General features: G+C 41.8%; 1 protein-coding gene across 8 annotated transcripts in view; it reads left to right on the forward strand.

The window, feature by feature from the left end:
- TACC2 (transforming acidic coiled-coil containing protein 2) overlaps positions 1-27,384 on the forward strand; it is a 133,666-nt gene that overhangs the window by 82,187 nt on the left and 24,095 nt on the right. For 6 of the 8 annotated variants that reach the window (XM_030453710.1, XM_030453714.1, XM_008492100.2 and 3 more), the window contains 4 exons: positions 12,322-12,479; positions 18,343-19,657; positions 23,249-23,309; positions 24,335-24,542. In XM_030453710.1, the coding sequence (XP_030309570.1) occupies positions 12,322-12,479; positions 18,343-19,657; positions 23,249-23,309; positions 24,335-24,542 (1,742 nt within the window). The remainder of the gene's footprint in view (positions 1-12,321; positions 12,480-18,342; positions 19,658-23,248; positions 23,310-24,334; positions 24,543-27,384) is intronic. The other 2 variants (XM_030453713.1, XM_030453715.1) reach the window with 1 other exon arrangement.

Here is a 27,384-nt window from a genome sequence, read left to right on the forward strand (position 1 = left end):
GCTTGACCCAGCAGTCAAGGGACCTGCTTGTTCAATTTAAATCAAAGATGCACTTGAGTCCTGGTTGTTTCAAGAGGCAGTAGTCTGGGTGCTTTTAGTGTTTCTGTAATGTTCTTACAGTACGTAGAAAATGGGTCTATTATAAGCACATTTCCTTTGTTTTGAGACCTTACACCTCTAGAGAATGTTTGTATTTGCTCTTGTCTTAGGCACCGTTGCTTTATCCATCTCTGATGCTTTGTAAGGATTTAGCTATGTAACAAACCTTCTTATTTAGTCCAGGTAAGCAAGCTTAATTATATAGAGCTTCACTGTGGTTTATATTTTCTTGAAATTAGTGTATTTGCTGTAAGAAACAAACAAACAAATTTATATGATAGGAAAAATGTGTTTCCCTTCAGATCCTTTAGTGCTCTGAAGCAACCATCTGAGTTGAGCAGTAGGGTGTGGCTGTCAAGTTTGGAATCCCAGTAGTGCCAGAGATCCAGCTTTCTGGAAAAAACACTGAATTGGAGTCCTTTTTCCATCACTCTGAGTTATCAGAGGTTTCTCATAAGGCACATCTGGGCCTGACAGTGATACCAGACAAGATAGCAAAGATCCCTCCTTAGCTCTAGAAACCAAAGTCTACAAAGTAGACCATCTGAACATCTGGCATGTGAACTGACTTTTGGTTTAAGGAATTTTAGATATCTCCAAGACAGACCTCAGGGTAATTGTAGAGCTCTGCTGATTTTTCTTGTTACTTTCCCACATCATTAGTTTGCTACAGCTCCTCTCCCTCTGCTACAAGGGCTGAGGGAAGAGATGAATGGGGACTTGGGAAAGCCTTCTTGAAGGAAAAACTGGGGCCATTGGTTTTGTTGGGATGAAAAGTAAACTTTGGGAAAATTGGAGGCTTTCTGTTTCTTTTATTTTGATTCGACTTCATCCTTAGAATTATGTCCTAATTTACATGATAGGTTTTTTTTCCCAAACAAAAGAAGCTCATTTCCAGGGCTAAATATAGATGATACTGTCTGTGAATCCTAGGGGTGGTGAGATTCAAATAAGCTCCTGCTTTTGAGTTTTGGTTTCCTTCAGCACAGCAACCTGCATTTATTGGTCTGGTTAATAACAGTTCATTGCCCTCATTAGGAATGAATCCTATTGTGCTGGCAGGAGGGTTTGGATGCTAAAGGAGGGGGAGGATGAGCAAGGCATTTGAATCCCTTTGTTTAACTTCCCCTTCTGGAGCAGGAGCCTGGGGAAGGGAAGGTTCATCAGTCCCTTTGCTCCTCAGGTAGCAGAGCCTTGGGGTGCCAGCTGGGGAGGTGCCACTGAAATCAGGGATTGCTTTTTCCAGCATCCTCTTGTGCTGAGTCTGCACTTCCCTGGGCTGGGCGTTCCCCCAGCACCTACCAGAAGGGGAGAGGTTTTTATTGTGCTGGAAAAGATAAAGCTGAAGTCCTGGAAAAACCTCCCAGAGCTGGAGCAGCAGCAGCAGAAGGATCACAGCCATCCCTGAGTCAGGAGATAAAATGATTATAGCCTGATGAGGCGTTTTGTTGTTAAGAGATTGAGATGGTTTTTGTCCTCTGCTCCAATTGCTTCCTGCCTATGTTTCTCTCCCTGCAGCTGCTTCAAGTGTTGAAGCAGAGGAATAAGGGATAGAGAAGATTTGTGCAAAGCTCTGCACAGCTGTACAGAGGCTGTGCAGGGTAAATAGGCAGAAGATGGAGCAGGATGGGGGGGCAAGGGGGGCTCTTTTCTTCTGCTCTTTCCCTTTAGCAAAGGCACTCCTTACCTCCCTTCTCCTCCACCCTCCATTTAGTCTTTATCTCCTCGTGTTTTGTTTTGTTTTGTTTTTTTAAAGAAGGGCCATAAGCATTAGAGGAACACAGTTTTATTTCCACATCTCACTATTTTCACAGCTAAACTGCTCCCCCAGGGATTAAAAGTGTCATATATTCATCTTTGCACTTCCCAGTTGCTGTTTTGTCGCCAGGTCCTGCTTTGGAGCCGTGGGGCTGAGCAGAGATGTGGCTCTGGAAAGCCTTGTTGCATTGAAAAGGTTGTTCCAATCAACAAAGCAATTTCAAACCTCTGGCTCTGGCTCCAGATGAATTATTGATTACTTTGCCTTGAAGCCATTGTGGGATGCTGTCTGGCAGGGAGCACAGGCAGATGGATGCTTTCTGAGGAGACAGTTAACATGGTGGGGTTTCCTGGCTTAAAACTTAAGGATTTGGTACAAAAGGCAAAGGAAAGGTATTTACCCTGAGTATTAAATACTTAAACCTGATTCAAATACCAATCCCTAACCTACAAAGTGCAGCACTGACTGGGATTATTCTGTATTAACTGATTATAACTATATTTGTGGTAAGCATTTTCTGCCTTGGATATTGGGGTATCCTGGATCTTTACTGTTTCTTCTCACCTCTGAAAAGGTTTATGGGCTTGAATACTTAGCAGCCTCTTTGGATTTAGGGACACATCAGTATATTTGCTGTTGTGATGTCTGAAGATGAGTGCCTTTAATTAAGTGGTATTTTCCTGTTGTTCCTCTGAGAATGAAGCATCTGCCTGAAAAGAACATGGGGATTAAAATCAAAATGAAAATCTTCAGTTCTGAATCCTGTTTTTATAACAGAAATGATTCCATTATTCAGACTGAAGTCAGAAAAAAAAGGGAAAAAGCAGACTGGTCAGAAAGGAAGGGGATTCATTTCATTATTCATTTATATCAATCATGCTGAAAAACAAAAAATAAGGAAAAAAATTAACATGCTTTAAATCAACTTCTTGCTAACCAGTTAGAAAAGTGATTTAAATAGTGTTGCTGTAAATCTGCCATGCTCTGTCCCTCAGCCTTTTTCCCCTCTGATGTGGCTTCTCCCAGCTTGAGATTTCTTTCTGGTTGCTGTGTGAAAGCAGGAAAAGGCTTTTGTTGTGGGAGTGTGAGTTTGGCTTCTGCACAAAATGCTCTCAAAGTCACTGAATAAACAAGCAGAAAAAGCAAGAAAAATAATTCCTTCTCCTATCAGTTATGGTAGGAACATTACTTATAATGCAATAGGTTAAAACCAAAAAATCAATGTTATAAATATGATAACGCCCTTTTAATTCTCCTTCACTGCAGTATTAGTTCTGTTCTCTAAATACAACCATCCTGTGAAGAAAAAAATGCCTTTTGCAGTCAGGAATGAATGTAAAGGATTAATAAATTTCTTTTTGCCATCTATTCTAGACAACCGATTCCCAAACTGCTCTGTGTGGTTTGGGTACCACACAAGGTGTTGTTTTCAGTTGCTGAAGTCCCCCATAATGGCAAAAAGGGAAGCCATAGCATTTTATTTCTGTCATTTCACCTACAGAAATAAAAAGGAAATGCAGATATTTGTCTCTCAGCTCAGGCTTTAAGGACTTGAGGCTGGGCATCAAATGTTACTGGCAGTGCAGTGAAGTCACTCAGTGGTGTCACATCTATAACTGAGCCATATTTGCTCTTTCACACCAAATCTGCAGCAGGAGAAGTGATCAACACTTCTGAGATGCACTGGGACAGCAGAGCACATTAAACCCTTGGGCTCAGAGTGTGGAAAAAACACAGAAAACTGCCCCAAGCAGGGAAATGACTCTGTCTGCTTCAGAGCACGATGCAGAATGAAACCTTGTGCCTGTCCTGACACATCACTCGTAGCTCAGGAAGTGTCACCTTTGATGGAATAGTAATTATTTTTCTGGAGAGCTGTTTTCAAGGGGTCTTGTAGGAATATTTATGTTGAAATAATATTAAAATCCTTCTCTGGAGTGTCTGCCTTGCTTGCTGCACACATCACTGTCAGAGTTCCCCCTGTAACTGCGTTGCACTCAAGGAGGTCTTTGTTGTTTCAGTGGAATGGGATTTATTTGATAAAAGCTTTATTCTTAAGTGAGAATGGCAGAGGATGCTCCTCTGCTGTGTTGTAGCTCAGGTCATAAAATGAACACACGTGACATTTATCTGCTTTTATGTTTGGCAAAATGCCTCTGCTGAGGAAAAAAAGAGTGGATGGTTTTGTGGAGCATTACTTCTGCTGCAGAAACCCACCAATGTGAAACATAATTCCTGTTTAAACCTCTCAACTCTGATTGGAAGTGTTCTTTCACAAAAACCTTTTTAAAAAATTGTATTTCATTCTATTTTTCTGTCCTACAGTATTGGTTTTATTAAGTTTTTAATGCATCAGAAAGAGAGCAGCATAAAGAATCAAGATACCTAGGAAATAAATTTCAGTTCAGATATTTTAGAAATCATTTCAAATTGCTGTGGTTACAGAAGCTGGAGCTGGACTTATTTTTTTCATTGAGCCATCCCCAGTTTTAAGGCAAACCAGAGAAGATCTATAGGCCTACAACGATGAGTGTTACAAAGCAAGACTAAAATTATTCTCCAGCATTGTTACTGAAGATTTAATAATCCTGTCATGAAAGTATGGTTTTGTTTTGATGACCATAAATTATGGCACCAGTGTTGCAATGCATAACTGCCTTTTCTTGGTAGGCACATGATACATTTTCTGTACATATGCCATACATAGCAGCCAAGAATTCCCCTGTAAGGTGATCTATGGGCTCAGAGCAGATGCAGCACAAGAAAGCCAGAAATTCCCAGTGACTTCTGGTGTAATCTGGAGCATTTTGCATTTCACTGGAGCAGAGGACAATCCACTCTGGTTTTCCAGGGGGCACCCTGTCCCAAAGAGGATATTTTGTTTGCAAGGCTCAATTCTCATCTTCTGGGGATAAATCACTGCTCGTGTTCCAGTGGAAAAATGGGATCATGGAATAGGAGCAGGGTGTGAGCTGAAAACAAGGTGGGTGATCTGACTGGTTCCCTCTCAGCATCCTCTTCATGTGACTTGTTTTGCATTTTGCCTCCTCACAGTATGGGTCTGCTGTGAATTTATTTAATCATGGGATAGATGAGCCTGTCACTGAACACCCATACAACAGTGTGAGAGAAGTTCATTAATAGTTAATGGTCAGAAGAGTGTCCCTAAAGGAACTGTCTTGTAAATGGGGCCTGGTGACATGCAAGTGACATGTTTTGTACCTCCCCTGGTGCCTGACTTGATGCGAGCATCAGATCCAGCCCTGAGAACATTCCCCATGGGGCAGAGGCAGCAGGCAGATGGATGTCAGTGGTCCCTGAAAAGTCACCCCCTTTTGAGCTTCAGGAGGACAAGCAAAGGTTTTGCTCTTCTCTGGGCAAAATGTTTGCCCTGTTGTATCCTTCCACTGGTGAATTTCATCAGAGAGGAGGGAGAGACAGTTTGTGAGGTTTATTCTCCTCCCCATTTCTATCTGTGTTGTTTTATAAAGCCATCAGCTCAGCAGAGCCAGGGATGCTTGGTTTGATAGGTAGATTAATTCAGACACCAAATATTAATATTTAGTAGCTAAAATAACCAGAGGAATCTACCATTGTATCCCTGTTTTCTGTATGCAGCTACACAGATTTCATATTAAAATTTAAACCCTGTGGGGATGTTTAATATTTAAAATGTAGGTGAGGAATGACAAAGCTAACAATCATCATGCTAAAAAAAGCTGAATATTGTGGAATGTCACGTTAGCTGCAAGTCACTGAGTGGGCAAATACTACAAAAATGACAGCATACAAAGTTGACCCATGTTTGATATTATCCTAACCTCGTGCTGAGATAAAAAAATGACCTTTTGTTGCAGCTATAGAATATTCTTGGTCCCTGTGAGAAGGCCCTTGGGTCAGCTAATGGCTGCTGAATTGGTAACTTGATCTCTAGGAAAGGAATTTGCATTTGGGCTCTCTTGGTGATTTTGAATTATGAGCCAGAGCTCTATTTGTAAGAATCTGAAGGAAAGAAAAAGGAAAATAAAAAAAAAAAAAAAAGAAGATTGTATGTACCTCTGTTTTACAGAAATGTGTAACTATACCATAAGTGATACCACAAGGTTAATTATAAGAGGTTTGGACGTTGTCAGGTACTAAATTGTACATTAAAAGGAGAAAAAAAAGTCCTTAAATGTTATGTCCAAGCAGCCTTTTTTCCTCCACTCTCAACTTCCATGACCAGAAGGTGGAGAGATGTGTTGCTGCCCCATCCTGCCTCAGTGTTCTTTTTTGTTAGCTGTTTATTTGGTTTTGAGGTTGTTTTTTTTTTTAAATAACTGTATGGAAAAAACCAGTTTAACCACTGAAAATAGCACCAAGAAATCTGAAAAATCAGGCTGGTTAGAGTGGTTTGACTGACATTGATGTGCATCTCCCAGTTCCTTGTCTCTCTGGTTTTAGAAACTCTAAATCTTAAGGTTACCAAGGAACTTTTCAGCCTCTGGGGTTCTTGCCAGTGCTGTTTGTCCCTGTCTGAGTGATGTGCAACCCAGCCTGACCTCAGAAATATCCAGCCAGGCCCCCAACCCTGCTTCTGATCTCATTGCTAAACCAGACCTGAATTATTCATGCAGGTTTTATGAGGATCATCTCTGAAAGTGATCGATGGAGGGGAGACTGCAGAACTCATTCCTCCTCTTTATTTCCAGCTCGTTTCCCAATAAGATTTACAAGAATGAAAATGTAAACTCATCTGCAGCACTCAATTGAACATTGTAAGAAGTGGCTATTTGTCCCCACTTTTTTTTCTCACCTTTTTTCCCCACTTTTTTCCCCACTTTTTTTTCCACCTTTTTTCCACCTTTTTTCCACTTTTTTTCCACTTTTTTCCCCCACTTTTTAATCACTTTTTTTTTTCTTTTTTTTTTTTTCTGCTTCACACCCCTCTCAGCACATGAGAACTTGTTCAGTAAATACTTTTGATATCCTTCCATTTCATGTCCTTGGACTCCCTCTTGGTCTCAGAGCCCAGCTGGGACCCCTGGTGCACAGAAATCTCAGTTCAGACACCTGAGTGTTGCCTTCTGGTAAGAGTGCCTTCTGGACTCTTTATTTCTCACCTGGTTCTCAAGGCCCAGGGAAACAGATCAGCAGGTAACTCCAGTGGGGTTTTATGGGCCCAGAGGTGATGGATGGACTTGGGCAGACATCTTTCCCTTGACTGCAGCTCCAGCCAGTTGTAAAGAACATGTGGATCTCATCCTGCTTGTGTCCCGACTGTGAACGGCTCCGTCCCCTCCCCACTTTGTCCCCGCACGGGTGTCCCTTCCCCACCCCTCGCCCCACTCGGTGGCTCCGGTGTCCCCAACCCCTTCGCAGTGACCAAGCTTTGCCACCTCTGTCCCCGCGTCGTGTTCGTGACCCCCCCCCCCCCCCCTCGCGAAAGATGTTTAATTTTGTATTATTAATTATTAATTATTAATTAATTAATAATATTTAGATGAGATGGGGAAAAAAAAAAGACAAAATAGCTATTATTTTCTCCTGCCTCTCAGGGAGCACAGCTGGGTCTCAAGCAAAGACTTTAAAAGTTATTGTGAATTAAAATTGATCAGCAGCTCAGTCCTGGTGTCAAATCCCAGCTTTTAAGTTTTTCTCATGTGTCAGACATCCCTTTTGCACCCCTGGGAAATAAAACCAGAGTGCACACTGGCATTGGGTCAACTGCTGTAGTGTGAACATCAGGAGAACCCAGGGCAGGTGGTGGGGTCTGAAGGCCACAGCTCTGTTGCAAATTATTGTTCAATGAATCAAGAAGTTTTCAAGTGACAATGGGGAGGGTGACTTCTAATCTGTGCCCAAGAGGACAAACCCTGAGGAGAGGTGGTGGAAAAAAGAAATCTTATTCTTGATGACTGAGTGCTTTCCAGCTAAGAATCATAGAATCATAGAATTGGCTGGGTTGGAAGGGACCTCAGAGATCATCAAGTCCAACCCTTGATCCACTCCCGCTGCAGTTCCCAGCCCATGGCACTGAGTGCCACATCCAGGCTCTTTTGAAAGATCTCCAGACACGGAGAATCCACTACTTCCCTGGGCAGCCCATTCCAATGCCTGATCACCCTCTCCAGAAAGAAATTCTTTCTAATATCCAACCTAAACCTCCCCTGGCACAACTTGAGACCCTGCCCTCTTGTCTTGCTGAGAGTTGCCTGGGAAAAGAGACCAACCCCCCCTGGCTCCAACCTCCTTTCAGGGAGTTGTAGAGAGTGATGAGGTCTCCCCTGAGCCTCCTCTTCTCCAGCCTCAACACCCCCAGCTCCCTCAGCCTCTCCTCATAGGATCTGTGCTCGAGTCCCTTCACCAGCCCAGTTGCCTCCTTTGGACCTGCTCCAGGACCTCGATATCTTTCCTGAACTGAACTAAGGTGACCAAAAGGCAATTTTTCATCTTGAAACTGAGGAGGACTTAAAATTATAAGCATCTGGGGGTTGAAAAAAAAACAAACAAAAACCCAAACCAAAACAAAAAAAAAAAAAAGAAAATGTAACTTATGAGGCTGGGTTTCTGCAAGGCCAAAGGTGAGGAAGGGAAGTCAACCCTGGTGACTCCCTTCAGTGTTTCCTCCGGAGATTGATGTAACAGGCTGGGCAAAACTTCAAAGTTTCCAGAGGAGAGTGGGAGTGCTCCTGCTCCACAGGCTGATACCAGCAGGATTGCCAAATTTGTTTGATTCTTGCATTTCTTGGTTCTCCCCTGTGTCTCAGCCCCATCTGTATGTGTTTTATTTGCTGTTTACTGGCAAGCTTTTGAGAAGGGAGATGAAAGAGAGGGACTGAAATATTATTTGTAGTATTTTTTCTACTCTATGACTATCAATCATTTTGTAGCTTCAATAATCTGTGCCTTTTTTGCCTGTTATGTACAAAAAAACCTGAAGTATACAGATGAAAGACAGGATGTATGTTATAAAGATGAGCTCCCACTGATTTCCCAAGCTGGCTAAATGGATGTTCCTTCCTTTAGCCTTTACTTCATCACTGCCCCACCAACTCATCCTGCAGACTCATACTCTGCACCTGTACTCCCCATAGAATCCTATGGGGACCTTAGGGCTGGAAGGGACCTTTAAGATCACCCAGTTCCACCCCCCTGCCATGGGCAGGGACACCTCCCACCAGCTCAGGTTACTCAGAGCCCCATCCAACCTGGCCTTAAAAACTCCCAGGGATGGATGGGGCTTCCACCACCTCTCTGGGCAACCTGTGCCAGGCTCTCACCACCCTCATGGTGAAGAATTTCTTCCTTAGGTTTGTTTGGTTTTTTTTTCATTGCCAGCAAATGAGTTCTCCACCTCTAAATCCCATACACCCCATCTCATCCTGCTGCACCCTGGGGTGGAGCATCACTGTAATACTCTGGGTGATCAAAGGGCTCTTCCTTTCATAAAAGTCTGCCCACAGCTGGATCTTCTCCTTGCAGAGCTTTGAATGGGTGCTGGTTCTCCCAGCATGTCACAGTTTGGCATCTCACAATCTGGCAATCTGTTTTACACCGTGAACTTTAGAGCAGCATTGTTTATTTTTTTTTAACTTTAAAAAAAAAATAATAATTTTGTTTGTTCTGTGTATTCCCTGAGAAAAGACATTATGAATGGAACTGGCTGAAATATGTAATTTCCTTTTCACAGGAAATCCTGTTGTTCTGGGAAAATCTTTTCTTACAGTTTGAAGGTTGGACTCTTGTCTTAAAAATATCCTATGCAAGAGAGACTGTCCGTGTTTTCACTAAGGAAAACTGAGCACAGGATCTAATTTTCCCAGGATATATGTAATGTAGTCCTTGCAGCATAGTCCTGGTACGTGCTTCCAGGCTTTATCTTCTTACCCAGATCCCAGGCTATGACAAAGAACATTTTTCTGTTATTCTGCTTCCCTCCTTTCTATTTCTTTGTTAAATACCATATTCTGCCAGCAGGATTGCTTCTCATAACACACTCAGCAGCATTTGGATTATGGTTAGAAGGTTCTTACTTAATTACACTGCTCTTTATGGAGGGCTGCAGCTGAAAATGAGAAGTATTGCATCAGAATCTTTGGGGGATTATGGAATATAAGGAAAACAAAGCTGTTTGCTGGAGCTCACAGGCACTACAGCTGTGTCCACAGGTTCTCCAGTGTGGAATCTCACACACTGAACATAAAAGAACAAATGTTTCTCTTTACTCCAAATGCTCATGCCCAATTCATCAAATAAACAAAGGTAGCTCCTTTAACAGGGAGAGAAAGAAGCTCAGAGTCTCCATCATTTAAATAAAGGAGGACAAAGACAGGATCCATCAAACCAGTTTAACAAAGCAGTGACAAATATGAGTAGGGCATGAGACTGTTCTTTTCAGTTTCAGTTTTATTATATATATCTATATATTTACTGGATATTTACACAGACAGTTTGGGTAAAAGTGGTCTAAATGTTATTGGTTCAGTTCTACAGAGAACCTTGGGTTCAAAATGAAGAGAGGAAAGAATTGAGCACAGCACAGAGTTCTATGAAAGCCTGGGAGATATGAATTGCCTCTCATTTTACTGGTTTAGATAATAACTTTCTAGATTTGTTTTTATGACACAAGAAACATTTCTCTACTGGGAAGGTATCACAGAGCTCTGTTTCCCTTTCAGAGATTCTTCCCTTTCAGATTCTTCAACTTTAAAGTTTCCTGAACCAGTTCTGTGGAAGGAAGAGAAAGTGACACTTTGTTGAATACCTATTGTGCAGCTTTATTTTTAGTAGCTCTTGGTGTGCAGCTGTTCCTAAGCTTAAAATATTCTGAATTTAAAACAGGGTGCATCTTTGAAGACATATAATTTCAAATGCTGCAGCTTTCCTCTGCCAATGTGACTTGTCCTGTGGCCTGATGATGGGGATGGTTTAAGAATGACAAGAAGAAGGGATTTTGAGGACCTGCAACAACAGATATAATGGCAAGCAAGGAACACTGGTTCTGAGCAAGTGACACAAGTTTAGGGGAAAAAAAATATTGCCAGAAGTCCCTAAGTAATGCAGACATCCAAAGGTATTGGGTAATAGACTTTTTTAGCTTTGCACAGGAGTAGAGGTGATGGGACAGGGGAGACTGAGTGAGAAACCAAGCAGAATCTGGCAGCTCAGAGGGATGTGTTAACTTGAACAAAAAGAAATAAAGAGTTTTTGATTCAGGACAGCTTGTAAAGTGCTTCTGGGGGATGAAGGAGCTCTTCATTTCATGGCAAATTTTGTCCCCTTTGTACTGGCAGGCAGGGTGTGGGTAACTGTGTGGGGCCCTGGAGACTACAGCTATGCAAAGAATCACTGGAAATGGGAAAATGAGCCCTGTCCTGTCAGAAGCTGTCATATTCAATTTGCTTTGTTAATAAATAAAAATTAAAATTAATGCAAATTGCATCTGACCAACAGGAATGCTTATTGAACATCTATTGAACATATGTTCAGTGCCTATTGAAAATGCCACCACTGTTACTGTGTTCCTTGCTCCCCAAAAAAGGCTTCAAGGAGAAATGTTTAAAAGCTAAACTTAAGTGTCTGTTTGGTTTGAGAACAAAGGAGATTTGTAGTTTTCAGATCTAGGACAGTTTCCTGAGGCTGTACTGCTGTGAGAGCAAATGGTGTGTTCTTGCCTGGCTTAGATCTTGACTTCATGTTTAGGTTACCCCTCAATATGTACAGTGCTGCCTTTCAACCTTGTGTTTCATTGGGATGGCTCCATTTTGGGTGCTGCTCTTTCCTTCCTGGCTTGGCACCAACCCCGTGTGGTCCCTACAGTTTTTGTGTCTATGGGAGCACATGGTGCTAGAGAAGGATTATGGACAATACCAGGACTCTGGGGACATTTTACAGGTTGTCTGACCTGGTGTAACAAACCCACAGACTTGCTGTTCAAGAAGGGTTATGGTAAAATTCTGCTAAAAGCAGAATGGATTCTTTCTATGGAGAGGAAAGCACAAGGATTTGCTGCACCTCCGTGTCTGCTTTCTCTAGGAGCACACACAGAAATCTGATGCTGTTTGGGATGGATTTTTTTTTTTATGAAGCTATGAAATTCTCTTCAGAAGGTCCTTTTTATTTTCTTTCTAGTTGATCTGGCTAGGCTAGTGCCAAGGACAGTTTCTGAGACTAAACCAGAGATGTCAGTGGTGGAGCTACCCTCACACTGAAAAGCAGGTTCTGCAGGACAGATTTCTTTCCAGTCTTTGCTTTTGTAACACAAAAAGTCCTAAGTGACACAAAGATTTATATGTGGAGAAGATCATAGCCATGATATTCTGCCCTGAAAACCATACTGCCATGTAAGATCTCCTTTGGGAAATGCAGAGGTATCCTGATAGCTGAGGCTGATGCCAGCTCAGAAATCCCTGGATTTCCAGGTAAACCTGCAGCCATGAATCTTCACTTTGCTCATTGTTCTCTCCTTTGATTTTTTCCAGGAGCTCTGACTCTGAAGAAGCATTTGAGACCCCGGAGTCCACCACACCAGTCAAGGCACCACCTTCACCTCCACAGCCACCCCCTGAAGCAGCAGCAGCTGTTGCAGCAGACATAGCAGAACAAGAAATAAAACCCCAGCTGCCCTTGGAAGACACAGGTAACAAGCTTGCCAGGACTGGGACAGGGTACTGAGGAAGGTAAAGCTGCAGGGAGGTGTCTGTGTAAACACAGGCAAGGAACTGATGCTCATAAAATGTCTTCTGGAAGACGAGTTGGTGCATGCTGGGCATTATCCATGCTGGGAGGAAAAACCCTGTCACCTCCTGGGATAAAGTATTGAAGAATCTGTCTGTAACATTGGATAAATAATAAAGAAAAGAGGAACTTTCTAGAAGAACCTTCCTCCCTTCTAAATGAAACCTCAGTCCCTCTTAAACTGTGGGAACTTTACAGAAGGAAATTGAGATAGAGATGCAGGTACCTGGGTGAGCACCATTAACTGTGACAATGAGGAAAATGTTATTTTCAAATATATTGTCACCTGAAACATAAGGTGAACAAAAAGTGAATTAGAGAAATAGAAATATTTATATTAGCTTCCTAGGAGGAACACTGGAATATGTGTGAATGTATGCATAATATATGTACATAAAAATTGGTACACACTGGGAAAGTAACCTTTAAAGAGGGAATATCATGTTTTAAAAGACAAAGAAGTCTTTCCCCCCCCCAGAAATGTTCTTTGTTCTTCAAATTGTGTAATGGGGGAGTAGAAAGTACTCTATTAGCCCAAAATAGCTTTGTTTGGGCTGTCAGATGACAGCTCAACAGTTTAAGATTGAGTTTTCCATTATGCTGTCTTTTTTCTCATCTGAAAGTCATCTTGATCACCTGGCTGAATTGTATAAAGGTAATTTTACTCTGATTACAGACAAATGTTCACTTGTATTTCATTAGAAAATATGCAAAGCACTGCCAGGCAGTGTTTGAAAGCTTCCATTTGAAGAGGGTGTTTTTAGCAATGTCCATGGCAGGTTTGTTGTGATGAGGATGTCCTAAAGCATTGGGAAAATGACAAGACATCTCAAGCCACTGAATTTCTGGGACTTAAGCTTTAAGGAATGCTCTTTAAGATTCATACTTTTAAGGTTTTAAGTAGCTAGGAAGATGCTCAGCAAACTAATTCCAGAAAATAAAAAAGTGAGACTCACTCCCTGATGCTTTCCTATCTACTGTTACAGTTTCCTCTTCACTGTACCAAACAACTTTACTGTTTCCCCATCTTCTCTCCTTCTTCTAATCTTTTTCAATCTAGTGATTACTAAATAAGTGCTAAGAGAACAAAAGAACACATATGCTCAACAGGATTGGAGAGTGTTTTTAATTACTGCAGTACATTATCTTCAAACCTTTGATTACACATGTGCTTCTCATCTCCCTCCATCACAGCTCTCCCCCTCTTTTCTTTCTGATATTTCTGAAGAAATGTAGGGACTTGAATATATCTATTTATATTTGCCAGTGGGAATTATAGTGAAGGCCATTGGATGGCAGAGATGAAAACATTTCATTTTGCAAATGAGATTTGTTCCTGGGAGTCAAGTTACCACAAACTAACAGAGCTGTGTTCAGCATCCCAAAATTATGCAAAATGCAGTTATCCAACAGGGTCATTTCTGGGAGGAAAGGAAGATGTGTAATGCAGGAAAAATTCAGATGTAGGAGGACAGCACAAAGCCTCGATTTGGTTTGGAAATGTTTAGAAGAAATGAATAATACTCAGAGTGTTGCTTAGCTGGTGGCAGGCATCTTCAGAAATGTGAACAGTGAAATGTTTTATGCTTTGTAAACCACTTGAGGAACAGTTGCCTTGTAGTTTATTTGCCTCCTGGGTTGGGCACGTGGCTGCACACAAAGAGAATGAGTCCCTTCCTTAGGGGTTATGGGCAGGGTTCCTCCTTGGTGCTGTGCAGCTAAAGAAATAGATTGAAATAGATTGCAATAAAAGAGGAGGAAGGAACAGGGACAGCCTGGCACTCACATTGGGAGAAGCAGAGATTTCCTGCTGGGTTTCTGCTTCACCAGCTGCCTGGCTTTGTCTCCTACAGGAGTTTGGTGAAGGAGCTTGTGCTTGGGTGGAAGGAGGAAGCATAGTAAGGTTATTTTTTTTTTTCAAAAGGATTATTTTATCTGTGTATGACAATGATTACTTATGCAGATGGTTCAGTTATGCTGCATGATATCATTAGCACAACAGCTGGACCCCACTGCTGGAAAGGCAAGAGGAGAGGTTTTAATTAGGTTGACTTCAACACTAGCTTAATAAATATGATGAAAGTGAAATGCAGCTTGGCTCATCCTGGGTTTGTGCCAGCTCCTGGTGGAGTAAAACCTGCTGCATGGCTCCAGTCCATCAGGAGCAGAGCAGAAGAGGGGAGGTGAGGCAGTTTGTGGGTCAGAATGGAGAGGAAGAGGAGTAACAAAGCCTCTGAACACAGAAGCATCACTGATGAGCCTGTCCATTCCTCTGTAAATATTTTTCTAGTTGGGAACATGGGTTATACTCCCCAGGAAAATGACTTTGAGAGTGCTTTTAAAATTGTATCATTGTTTTGGTAGTATTTTAAATTATTGTTGCCTGTCTCATCAGCTTCTCAAAGTGGTGTCCTCCTGTGCCTTGACCCAGCCAGCTGAGCACCAGAAAGTGCCCCAAACCCTTTCTCTCAAATTCCCCTTGTTTCTGTCCAGGGATTCCTGGCTGGGCAGGGGCATTTTTCCCACCCTTCTGCCACCTTCCTCAGTTAATTCATTAATTCAGACTGTATACACAGGGCAGATGAAAGAACTGGAGTTCCCCTCCAGGCGTTACAGCCCATTGATCAGGATTTGGGAGACCTACATTTAGGTCCTTCCTGTGCCAGGGAAATTGAGGTCAGGCTTTCCAGTAGAGAGATGATGACCCAGACAAAGCAACTCAGAATTTTAGGAGGAAAACATTCCTCTTCCATGTTTTTCTCTTGAAGCCTGACACGGAATATTTGAAGATAAGGTTTATATCCAAAGTATTCTCTCAGAATAAATGGCAGAAGTTTTTTTCTTTTTTATGGTAATTTAAAAAATAGCACTACTAATTGATTTTATGACTTCAAAGGCATCTCATAACAAGCAGCAACTTGAAATAAAATGTGTTCCAAAAATTTTAGTATTAGGTAATTCCAATTCCTGCATGTTATAGGCAAGGTATACTTGTCTACTGAGTTATTTCATTATGAAGGAATATATGAGTGCAATGGTGTAAATGCAGTTTCCAATGATTTCTCTTAGTTTGCTTTTTTTCTACAAAACAACTGGAATTTGATTTCTTCTGTATTTGACCTATTAGGTCTATTTGATCTGAGGTCTTCTTTGTGGTGATAAAACTGTGTTGGTTTGCTATGGTACTGTTCATATCCTCCTCTCCAGCATCTCTGCTGTTACTTCTACTGAGCCAGTTCCGGGGTAATGCTGGAAGAGCCTCACAGCAGCATTTCAGTTCTACCAAAAGCCAGGTTTTCAGAGCCCATTTCCCATTTTGCCTCCTAAAGAAACAATTACAATTCCACAGTAGCGAGTCGAGCGACATTCTGCGAGAATCTATCCCAGAAGTCAAGGATTTGGTTAGGAGGAAGTCATGAAATGAGAAATTCAGGGAGCTGAAAAAGCCCTGCACTATATGGAACACCCCAAATTTAATGCTGTTTGGCTCTGAGCAGCTGGAAAGCTTTCTGCATTCCCTTTGCTGCTGCAATGCATCCCTAACCTCAGCTCCACCACAGCCCATGTCCTGCACCAGTTTATTTTATTTTATTTAAATGCATGTTTGTGCAGGCTTTGAAGAAGGGGCCTCAATCCTTTTGAGGCCCTTGGTGCACGCTGGAAGGAGAACAGATCAGAGCTGCAAACAGTTTCTTGTTCAGGTCCCCCTTTTATTTCCCACGTTTGTACTCTGCTGGCACACCAGAGCTGTGCTGGTGTTTACTGGGATGTGTTCCCCTTAAATGTCTGCCATTCCTCTGCCATTCCTCCAGTGTCAGTCTAACACTGGAGTTTTAGGGTTCTCTTTGAATCCCCTTAAGAGGAGCCCCAGTGAAGTCAGCACCTTGCTGGCAAAGCAACCCTGAATTAATGACCACTCAGCCAGGTTGAAACCAAGCCCAACCCAGCAGGGATTAAAAGGAGAAAAATAAACTGCCCTGAAGTGCTGCCATGTTATTAGCATACATTTAGCAGGAAAAAAAACCACATTAAAATATTATTATAGTTGATAAGCTTCCACAATCTTAAAAGAGAAACTGTGTAGCTGCCATTCCTTTGACAATCCCTGCAAATCCGTGGTGCCACTCCAAGGTACTGCTTTGCCACATGTGTCCAACATCCTTAATTCCTTTCTGTCCTCTGCATCCATAAATAATAATTCTTGTAATCTCTGTGCAGCCATTTATTTTCCCCTGAAACAAAAGAAGAATGCTTTTTTTCCTTTCTTAAGCCATACACAGCTTCTGACTAAACGTAATTATTGATTTTTTTTTTATTGCTTTTATGAATGTTAATGAGTGGTTCCGGGCAAAATGGGAATTACTTTGCAAAATGTGTCAAGACTGGAATGCAAAAGACATGTAGACATTTCTGTGAAATCATTTTAAGGATGAGAAAAGCATTCATTTTTGCTTGACTGTTTTTCTCTCTAATTGCATAAATTAAAAAATTGACAACATGAAGAATGCTGCATTGCTTCAATAGGAAACTGTGAGGGGGAGGGGGTTGCTCCAGTACGTGTTGCTGGGAGCTCAGAGCATCTCACTGGTCCCAGCTGGAGCTGGGAGCTGGAGAGAGCAGTCCCAGGTCCCCAGTGCCCTGACTGGGACAGGTACACACAGGCAGAGGTGACCATCTGACATCCAGACAGAGACCAGTGCAATGACAGCAGGGACAAAGCCTGTTCAGAATTTGTGAAGCATTTTAGTAATGAACTTCTATGAACTGGAAGGCAGAAAGGATCATTATCTTCTTCCTTTCCTACCCATTTTTTTTTCTTTTTTTTGGTATGCACTGTGTATTTTTCTCCTTTGCCCAATATAGTTATTATATCCCAAGTCAAGAGACTTCAAGAAATCTGCTTAGTATTCCATTCAATAAAAAAACCTTAAATTACAATGAAAAGCTGCTTGGTCCAAGAGTTTTAGCATACGATTCTCTCTACATTTTATTTTCACTGATGAGTTAGAACTGCACTTTGGGAAATCTAAATCATTTGTAGGGAGCTTCTCAATGCTTTTTAAGGAAGATCACCAACAGAGATACAGTACTCTGAACTGGCTAATTTTCTTACCTTACCATGATTTATTTCCTAGGAACTTCTCAGTGATCCATTGTTTCATTACAAACAGAATTATGAGGTCAAAGTGAAGTGTATTGACTGCTTAGTGCAGAGAGAGGAGCAGCACTGATGGGTTGCAGAGAGGAAGCCACGTTCCTCTGGGAAACTGGTAAAAATAGCACATGGGAAACAAAACTTAAGATCAACATGTAATTGCTGAAGCACCAGTCAATTTACAGGGCATTTGCTCCATAAGAGCTCTGACACAATTCTGTCAACTCTGTAATAGCAGAAAGCAGCAGTAATAAAGTGCTTGATATTCAGTTTTTCTGGTATTTGGCATAGTTAGCACAGTATGGACATAGCTAAGTATTTAAGAGATAATAAGTTTAGCAGAGATGCTTTAGAAGCTACCACAAGTGCATGTTTTGTGTTTTCATGAAGCCTTGGAGCCTTTTTTGGGGAGAACAGAACTATTTTTTCCCCCCTATTCTAGTTCATGGTCACTTGGTGTGTATGACCTTTAATCATTGCTTAGTCCAGTTGTATGATTTTTAACTCTTCGTTTTTTCTACTTGTAGTAATAGATTGCAGTAGAAATCACTAAGCTCCAGTTTTAAAAAACATGTTTGAAATTCAAAGCATTTTCTCTCTGTTCCCACAGGATTACCTTCAGAAACCCCACCTGTACCTGATGTGTCCCACAGTGATCCAGTTGAAGAAAACCCTTTCCGTCCCCCTTCCCATTCTTTTTCCACCGTCTTCGATGAGGACAAACCCATAGCCAGCAGTGGAACTTACAACTTGGACTTTGATAACATTGAGTTCGTTGACTCTCTCCATGCCTTAGGACCGAGCTCTCCAGACCTGAAGAATCGTGATCCCAAAGCCAATGTCAGAAGAAAATCAACTGATTCAGTCCCAGTTTCCAAATCGACGTTGTCTCGATCTCTTAGCTTGCAAGCAAGTGATTTTGATGGAGCATCTTATCTTGGCAACAGTGAGACATTAGCCCCAGCAGCAGATGTGTATGGTACTGGTTCAAGCAGTGCTTCCAGCACCCTGAAGAGAACAAAGAAACCCAGACCAGCTTCCATAAAAAAGAAGCAGTCAGCCAAAAAATCTCTGGATGCTCCAGCAGTGAAGGAAACCCCACAAGAACCACCTGACCTTGGCCAAGCAGCTTGTGTCCCAGGTGAGGATAAAGCAGCCTTGGAAGCCAAGGCTGACTCAGTAAAGCCTGAATGTACTGAACCTTCTCAAATCTCTGCTGAGAAACAGGAGGCCCTGCCCGTGCCTGAAGGATCCAACCCTTTGGATCCGGAGAGTTTTGAAGGGATCTTTAGCACTGGAGGCAGCAAAATACAAAACTCTCCCCCTGCCAAGAAGAAATCACTACCTCTGACCACGGCACCCCAGGCTGGGGAAGTGACTCCGCCGGACACCGGAGGACAAGAGGACCCTCCTGTCAAAGGCATTGCAGTGAGGCTGGAGTTCGATTATTCTGAAGAAAAAGGGGTGAGTGAAGAGCAGCAGGAGAGTGCTGCTCCTCCCAAAAAAGCAGGGAAAAAGCCCGGTGCTAAAATGCCACTACGGAGGCCAAAGACTAAAAAGTCAGTGGAAAAGCCTGACAATGCTCCAACCACACCCACCAAGTCACCCGTGGATCCAAACGAAATCCCCATCACTAAAGGCTCTTACACTTTTGATATTGATAAGTGGGATGATCCCAATTTTAACCCCTTCTCATCTAGTACAAAAATGCAAGAATCCCCCAAACTGCCTCAACAAACGTACAGCTTTGAGCCAGAGATGTGTGAGGACTCTATTGACCCTTTCAAGTCTTCTCCTAAGATTGCCAGCTCACCCTCCAAATCTCCAGCTTCCTTTGAGATACCAGCCAGTGCCAATGAAACAAATGGAACTGAAGGAGACAGCTTGAATAAACCTGCAAAGAAGAAGAAAACTCCACTAAAAACGTAAGTTAAAGGGCAGAGTTGCTTCTGTATCCCCAGGAGTACATTCCTACCATTGAAGTCCAAACTTCAGTAAATTGGGGATGAATTTTTATTGACCTCGTCTTGGGAATTTGATGCTGTTGAGGCTGATTGAAGCATTAACACCTCTTTTGATGAAGGCTCTTGTGAATCAGTGGTTTTGCCAATGGGATCTGAACTAACAAGGCAGGGACAAATCTCCTGCTGCACACAGGAGGAAGATGGTTTTATCTAGTGACTTACATTATTTAAAAGAAAATAACCTGAAAGAGGAGAGTGTAGTATTCAAACACATATTTTTAAATACAAGACTGAAAAATATGGAAAATTCCCTTTCTGTGTAAGAGCCTGCAGTTCTGCAGAAGGGTTAAAATCTGCTAGACTGCCATGTGTTTGGGAAATTTTAGGCTCAGCTGACAGTCAGAACTCACTGCTGCTCTTTATCATGGTGGAAGGGGTGAAACTACCCCAGGGCAGAGCTTTACAGGGTTTGGGTTGGAGGTCTGGAGTAGTTCCCAGCCCTTCCTGGGACCGGTTTCACTGCATTGGGTGACAGGTCTGCTCACTGCAGCCTCCTTAACCTGCTTTGGTTAAGAAGAGAACCTGCATATTACCCCACAATGCAGCTTGGAGCCTTGATATTCTAGGAGAAAATTAGCTTAAGGGTTGTTGGGGGGATGCCAGGGGAAGCAGTGACTCTGTTTGGCTCTGCCTGCCTGTGGTTTCTCCTCCACAAAAAGGTCCCTGGGAATGACTCCTCCATGGGATCTGTTGCAGGAGAAGCCTTGGCCAGGAAGGGAGAGGGGATGTGGGGTGCAGGACCCTTCTGGTGCTGCTGTCTTGGTGGGATGTGAGAGAGAAGCCCCTGAAAGATGCTTCAGTTACAAGGGGTCTAGAGGGGAGGCTGTTTGAATTAGGAAATGATGTTGTAATACACCAGGACTTGTAAATATGCATTAATTGGTAGTTTTGTGAAGCCAGGGGGGTTTCTTAGCACTATTGAAGTCTGGAGAAATGCAACTGGATGGACCAGTTTGAAAATGTCTTCTTTATACAGTAAGACAGTGATTTCTAGGTTGAACCTGTGGGAGGTGAAGAAGCCAGGCATGAATTTAAGCCATTACTGCTTTGAATCTGTGCCATAGGCAAGGTCTTACCTGTGTTAAGCAAATCATCAGGTTTTATTCTGGAATGAAACCTGCAGCAGTTTAACCATCGACCTCTGTGTGAAGAGATGAGATTTTTAAAAGAGATGTCAGCACAATGCAAATTACTCTTTGGTCATATACCTAAGAGCTGAGCTGTCCTGAAATAGATCAGCTTGCTCAGGTGATGCTGAATGAAGAGCAGCAGATGCCCACAGTGTGTCTGCTTGTAGTGGATGAATAAAAATAAGTGGCTTGTACAGATTTTGGGATCTGTTGGATGGTTGGAGGCTGCCTTTAGAAATACAATGTGCCAACTTTCTAGGGCATTGCATGTGAGAAGAGCTGATGATGAGCAAGATGAAAACTTTTCTTAGCTTTACTTGTATGGCAAGGTTTGCTTCTGGGTTTGGGGCAATCAGAACACCAACTTAGGTTTCAGTGAGAGCCAAAATAGATGGGGTTTAAAGAAATGTAATTTTCCTTCTTGACTTTGGTAAATGCTTTGACACAGTCAAGTAGCTTTTTCTGGGCTCTGGTAACAAATCCTCAGGCACAAAAAGCCTTGCATAACTGGGCTCTTTCCCTCAAGAGCAGTCTTACATCCCAGACAAAAACAAAGGCTATGTTTTAAAAAGAAAGCAGGTGGCTGCCATCAGGGAAGAGAAGGACTTTTAGTTTGTTGACAGGAACTTGGAGGCCTCAGCTTTGAAAAATGTGTTTTGTAAGATGAATGCACCTTGAAACTCTAGCACTGAATTTGAAAGCATTAAAGGACTTGATGAATATTTTTTTTTCTCCCCATGTATTCTGCAATAAAAAGTAGGTGCTAATATTATAAAGGTAGAAAACATGCATGATCAGATTGCCTTAACACATTAACCAAGTATTTGTAGGTTTATCTTTTTTGTCAGTTCCTTCTGTCTGTCTCTCTTTTCTTTGTCTTATTTGTCTTAGGATGGTAGAAGATGTGATGTCTGTATGTTCTCTGTTGTAAGTAATTCTAAGCTAACAATTCAAGTTTCCTCTTTGACTTATGGGCTTTTTAATTTTATTCCTTTATTTTGCAGCATGATCAGTTACTGTTCAGCATGAAGCTTTTATGTTAACTATTTCACTTCCCTGGCACATATGAGGGTTATTTAAGTAAGATCCCTGGCTGTGAATGAGTTTGAGGCATCTATTACCTCATTACCTCTGTAAAATGTAGATTTTACATCCTTGAGCTAAAATATGAATGTTTTATTTCTGCTGTTGTACAACAACATTGTTGTACAGCTTTTCATAAATACTGCAAAAAGTGCTTCTCCTTCTTAAGGAATAAATTATCCTAATTACTTCTAGCATCAAAAATAGAAAATTAGTAGCATTGAACACACCAATACTCAGCTGTCCAATTTCTTTCCCCTCTGGATATGGTATTGATTTAACCCTCTACCAATTGAAAGCCATTGTTGTAATTTTTAGTGTTAATCTTGCCAATCATTGATCAGGGATGAGCTGATGGGCAATAATTTCTCCTACTGCATCTCACTTCAAACATTAAGGCCTTACTGGCAAAGTTGATGTGATGTTTTTCTCCCTTTTCTAATTAGTAGCAAAAATGTGTTTGAATAACTCAAACATCAGGAGGAGAGGTGGATAATTGGCTTATTGCCTTCTTAGAAAATATTTTAACCAATTGGCACTGAACATAAAGGCAACATTCATAATTATACACCAAGAAATAATGTTTATTCTTCATTCCTTTTGCCTCATTGAAACCTATGGGGGTTTGCAGGGCTACAGTGTCCATGCTCCCAGTCTGCACTGGGAAGTGTCAGGGGAACTGGAAGCAGAATTGCCATATTTGTTGTATTATTTTTTTATTTAAAGAGGGAAGGGATCCATTGCACACATTTCTAATGAGAGACCCTTGTTCTGGCAGCACCTACCTCACCTGCTTTTAGTTATTCCACAAAAAACACCAGGTTGGTTTGTTTTGTTTTTTCCTAATGATTTGTGGGGTCAGCTGGAGCTGACTGCCCAAGTTTATCAGCTTTAATTCTCACTTAAATATGTTTTTTAAACCTAATTTTAAAATGGGGAGCTGAAGCAGACAGAAGCTGAACAGTTTGCTTAAAGCCCCTGGGATCTGAATTGCAATCGAGCAGTGTGGTTGTTCTGTCATCGTGCTGGGAGCTGGCATGAAAAATATGGCAAACCTGCTTTTTTTTTCCAGCTTTTGGGGAATTGAGGCCTGTTCCATCTGCATGACAAGAATATGTACCTATGGCATGTTTCTCTGTGGTGCTGCTGCCTAATGGATGGGATTTTCAAGCAGAAGGGCTTACAGAGGTTGCATTGTCTGTGGCTGTCTCTTGCTAAGTGTGAAATGACCCAATTCTCCCCAGCATTACCATATTAACGGTTTGAACTTTATTTTCAGTGATACATTTAGGGTGAAAAAATCACCAAAAAGATCCCCACTATCTGATCCTCCTTCTCAGGTAAAGCACTGCTTTATTTTCATGCATGTAATTTGTGTTCTTGTAGGGGGGAAAATAGGGAAAGTTGATTTATTTAATTGTTGAATTGCACATTTAATAACAGAAGGGGGTTTTTTTGTAAATAATACAAGCATGCTGGTGTTCAAGTACAGCACGTATAGGCTGTAATCATAAAGCATTAAGTTTTTGTCTCTAGAACATCTGTTAGAACTAGGATTTGCTCTGAGAGTTCCAGTTAGATTCTTAGTGCATATATTTTGGAAAGCCCTGTGTTACAGTGGAGCAAGAATATGAATAAATGTCTTCAATCAGTTGTCTGTAAAATTAGACATAATTTTTAGGTTTGGGTTTGTTTTTTTTTAATTAGCAAGCAAGACACTAAATGCATCAAACTGGTGGGGCTAGAAGGGAAATGGAATTTAAACAAGTGGGCTGATCTGCCAGGAGCATTTCTTCATATAAACTACTGGCAGGTGGTTTTCTTGGAAGAGAAGTTAACAAAAGCTGTTCTGCCTATAAAGACCCAAGTGCTTTGATGCAGCACAGCTCCTTCCATGCTGCTGTTCATCTCCCTGTTATCCATCCCACCCTTTTATTTATGCTGCTTGACAGCCTAGAAGTGTGGAAAGGGTTCATGACCTCACAGACCTATGGAGGTTTTCCTCCATGAGGGAAGCCTAAAAAGTCAGTTTTGGCAGTCAAAGGCTTCAGTTGTGGGTGATGTGTGCCTGTGCCACTTGTGTCAAGTGCTTAACAGATCCAAACAGCTCTGGGTTTTCTTTTTTCCTTGTTAGCAAGGCAGCTTTGCAATGTCAGTGTTGGTCAAAACCAAAGAGTTTAGTTATGCTGGGGAAAGGTGCTGCTAGTAGAGTTCTGAATGAAGCACTTTGATATTTCTCATTAAGTATTTTGTACAGAGCTGCAGGAAAGAATATGGAATGAGCAAGGTGACTGTGGCCATCCAGAGGAAATTAAGGAGTTGACTCTTCAAACATAACAGAATTAATTGGTGTTGTTTCCTGCAGGATCCCACTCCACTGCCTACTCCAGAAACACCTCCTGTCATATCCACTGTGGTTCATGCAACAGATGAGGAGAAACTGGCATCCTCAGTGACCAGCCAGAAATGGACCTGCATGACTGTGGACCTGAACACAGATAAACAGGATTACCCACAGCCATCTGATCTCTCTACATTTGTTAATGAGACTAAATTCAGCTCTCCCACAGAGGGTATGCTTTGTAAAGGACTCATCCAGTTAATGTTAGATTTATTGAGAAGAGAGGGTTTAGTTGGTTGGAGGATATTGGCATTTGCTTTGAATGCAAACTGCATTATTTGGGAACCCTAAAAATGTTTGCACTGGTCTGACAATGGGGACTTGGCAATGATGGAGCTGAATGTATGACCCCCACAGTCTCACCTGGAGTTTTCAAGAAAGAATAGAGAGGAAACTTAAAGGAAAATGAAAGACAGGCTTTTTTACAGAGGAAAAGAGGCTTTTCCTCTGTATGTGCTACCTGTGCCTTCCTGGGAGTCTGGGCTCTGACACCCCTTGGTTGGTGCTCTTGGATCCAGAGTCACTGTCCTACAGGTTTTTCCTGAGTCTGTTCCTCTAACCTGAATGGGAGGAGGTCCCAGGTGAAAATTCTGCTCTGCATCAAGGTCCTCAACATGCCATCTCTCCCTCAGGTTCCTAGGATCCAGATATCTTTATCCATAAAAATATCCAGGATATTCCCAGTGTAAGGTAGTTACCAGGAAAAATTTCCTTCTAGATAAGTTTCTGAAGAGTCCTCCTGTCATACCTTCTTCTCAGGAGTTGGGAGCTAAAGCTGGAAATTTCCTTTAAGAGGACTGTGACACCAGCTCTGTGGAAGGGACAGATTTTAGAAAACCTGTGTGTGGCCTTCCTTGGGATTACCCAAGGGAATTCTTCTTTGGAACATCTGCTCCAAGGGCAGATTTTTCAGCTTTGTGGGTGGGAAGAATGTATGAGTTTAACTTGGCTTACACTTTTTCTTTTTGACCAGAATTTATTTTTTTCCCTAACCTTTCAACCAATGTCCCAGGCTACCATTAAAGCTACTTTATGCCATTTTAGGCTGGGTCTCAGGAGTTTTTGCCTAAAGAAGAAGTTCTAAGCTTTTAGGTCAAATGTGTTTGACATTAAAAGTCATGAATAATCACAGTGGGTTTAATGGGGCTGCACATGTTCATGTGCAGGTGCTGTTATACAAGTTTGGATGGCCTGAGGTTTTTGGAAATCTGTTGAATCTTCTGTAGAGATAAGTATTTCAGTCTGGTTAAACCTATTTGGCTCTATTGTCAAGTTATAAATTTTAGACATCAGCTTCACTTCATTTCTAGTAAAAAAAGAATAATTTAAATAAATCTTTTTTTAGAAAATAATCCCCCCCAAAATCTTGGGGAAAATGGAGACGAGAAGGAAGGAAAAGGAACAAAAGAACAGTGAGAGATACTCTAAGGCAGTCATTTTAACTATCAAAGTGGGTAGAAGAAAGTGAGCAAAGCTCCTAATTAAATGCTAATTGTCTTGTCTCCTGTGTGCTGCACGGTGTGGTTGGAGTTTCAGATTACATCCTCATTATAATCAACAAAGCTTCCTCTTTTCAGACCTCTTAAAAACTATTATTTTTTTTTCCCCTCTACAGTCTTGCCCCTGGGATGTTGAGAAATTTTTGAAGTCATTCCAGGGCTGTTTCCCTGGGTGAATATTTTCACCCCTCTCCCAGATCCTTGTTTGAGTGTTACCCTGTAACCTAACCCAGCTTTTGTACAGACCCAGCTACAACTCCTGAGTCAGCCCCTGCATCCAGCCCTCATCTGTTCCATGGGCTGCTGTAACTGCTGCCATTTCCCTGCTGCCCAGGCCAGAGAAAACCAGTGATTATTAGCAGAAAATTCTCATGTAATCTTGCAGCTATTTGTGGGAGGAGTTGGAGGACGTCACTTAGTAAGTCTGCTGTATGTCTTTATGAAAGATATTTATCTGTGTGGGGTATCCTGGGCATCTATAGATTTTAAATGTCTAAAGATAACTGGAGCCTAAGGTTTTGGAGGAGAGATGATGTCTTAGAGGGGAGGAGATAGTGTCTAAAGTGTGTAATGACATTTAAACCTCCTGGGAGCACTGAGATGAAACAAACTGCTTTTAGTGAGCTGTGCTGGTCCTTTTGTTTCCAGCTGAAGTATTTCCACCTGTACAATCATGTGTTAAGTATGTGCTGTCCCAAAAGACATTTTGGACTGCAATAATTTATATTCCCTGCCAGCCCTGCAGGCAGGTGGAAGATCTCTGGCTGGGCCAGCACAGGACAAGGCTCCTGCCCCAGGGAGGGTTTGAATGCTCAACCCCTCCCACCCCCCATTGCTGTCTGGGATGCTAAAGATGCCCCAAAACCCTTGGGGATGAACCTCAGTGGGTAAATGAAATTCAGAAGTGTTGTTACAGAGCACTGGGCACTGTTATTGGGTATTTCATGCTTTTTCCTGCAATGCTGTGTCCAGGAGGTGGTGTCAATCTCATCATTACAGTTTGGGTTTTGCTTTCAGTAGGAGGAAGCTTGTCTCTGATTCTTTGTCCATCTTGCCTGGCTCCCTGTTATCATTAAACACATATGGTGCTGGGGATTTAAATGTGAGGAGCCTGCTGGTATAATATCCTCTTCACTTGGATGTTTTACTACTGAGCATCTCCCACGTGTCAGGCAATGAGAGTTTGTGGCTGTTCTTCTTCAGTGCTTGTTTGACAAAATACATAGATTTGTGGAATGAGAGTGCTTGCACTCTATGGTGCTTTTTGTTGTAAAAATATTGAGCATTTTAAACTTACATTGCACCCTTTGAAGCTTTTTTTTTTTTTTTTTTTTACCAGCACAGGTAAGAGATTATCATTAGGGTTGGTTTGTTTTTGAAGAACAAATGTTTTAATGAGGGTTACCTTCTTCCTGATAAATCCCTAATCTTCAGAAGCTGCCCAAATCTAGAAGAATTTTAGTCCATATTTTATGGTACTGGAAATGGTAGTGTAGCATTCATTGGAACTTCCCT

Source organism: Calypte anna, chromosome 6 (assembly GCF_003957555.1).
Source record: "Calypte anna isolate BGI_N300 chromosome 6, bCalAnn1_v1.p, whole genome shotgun sequence".
NCBI lineage: Eukaryota > Metazoa > Chordata > Aves > Apodiformes > Trochilidae > Calypte > Calypte anna.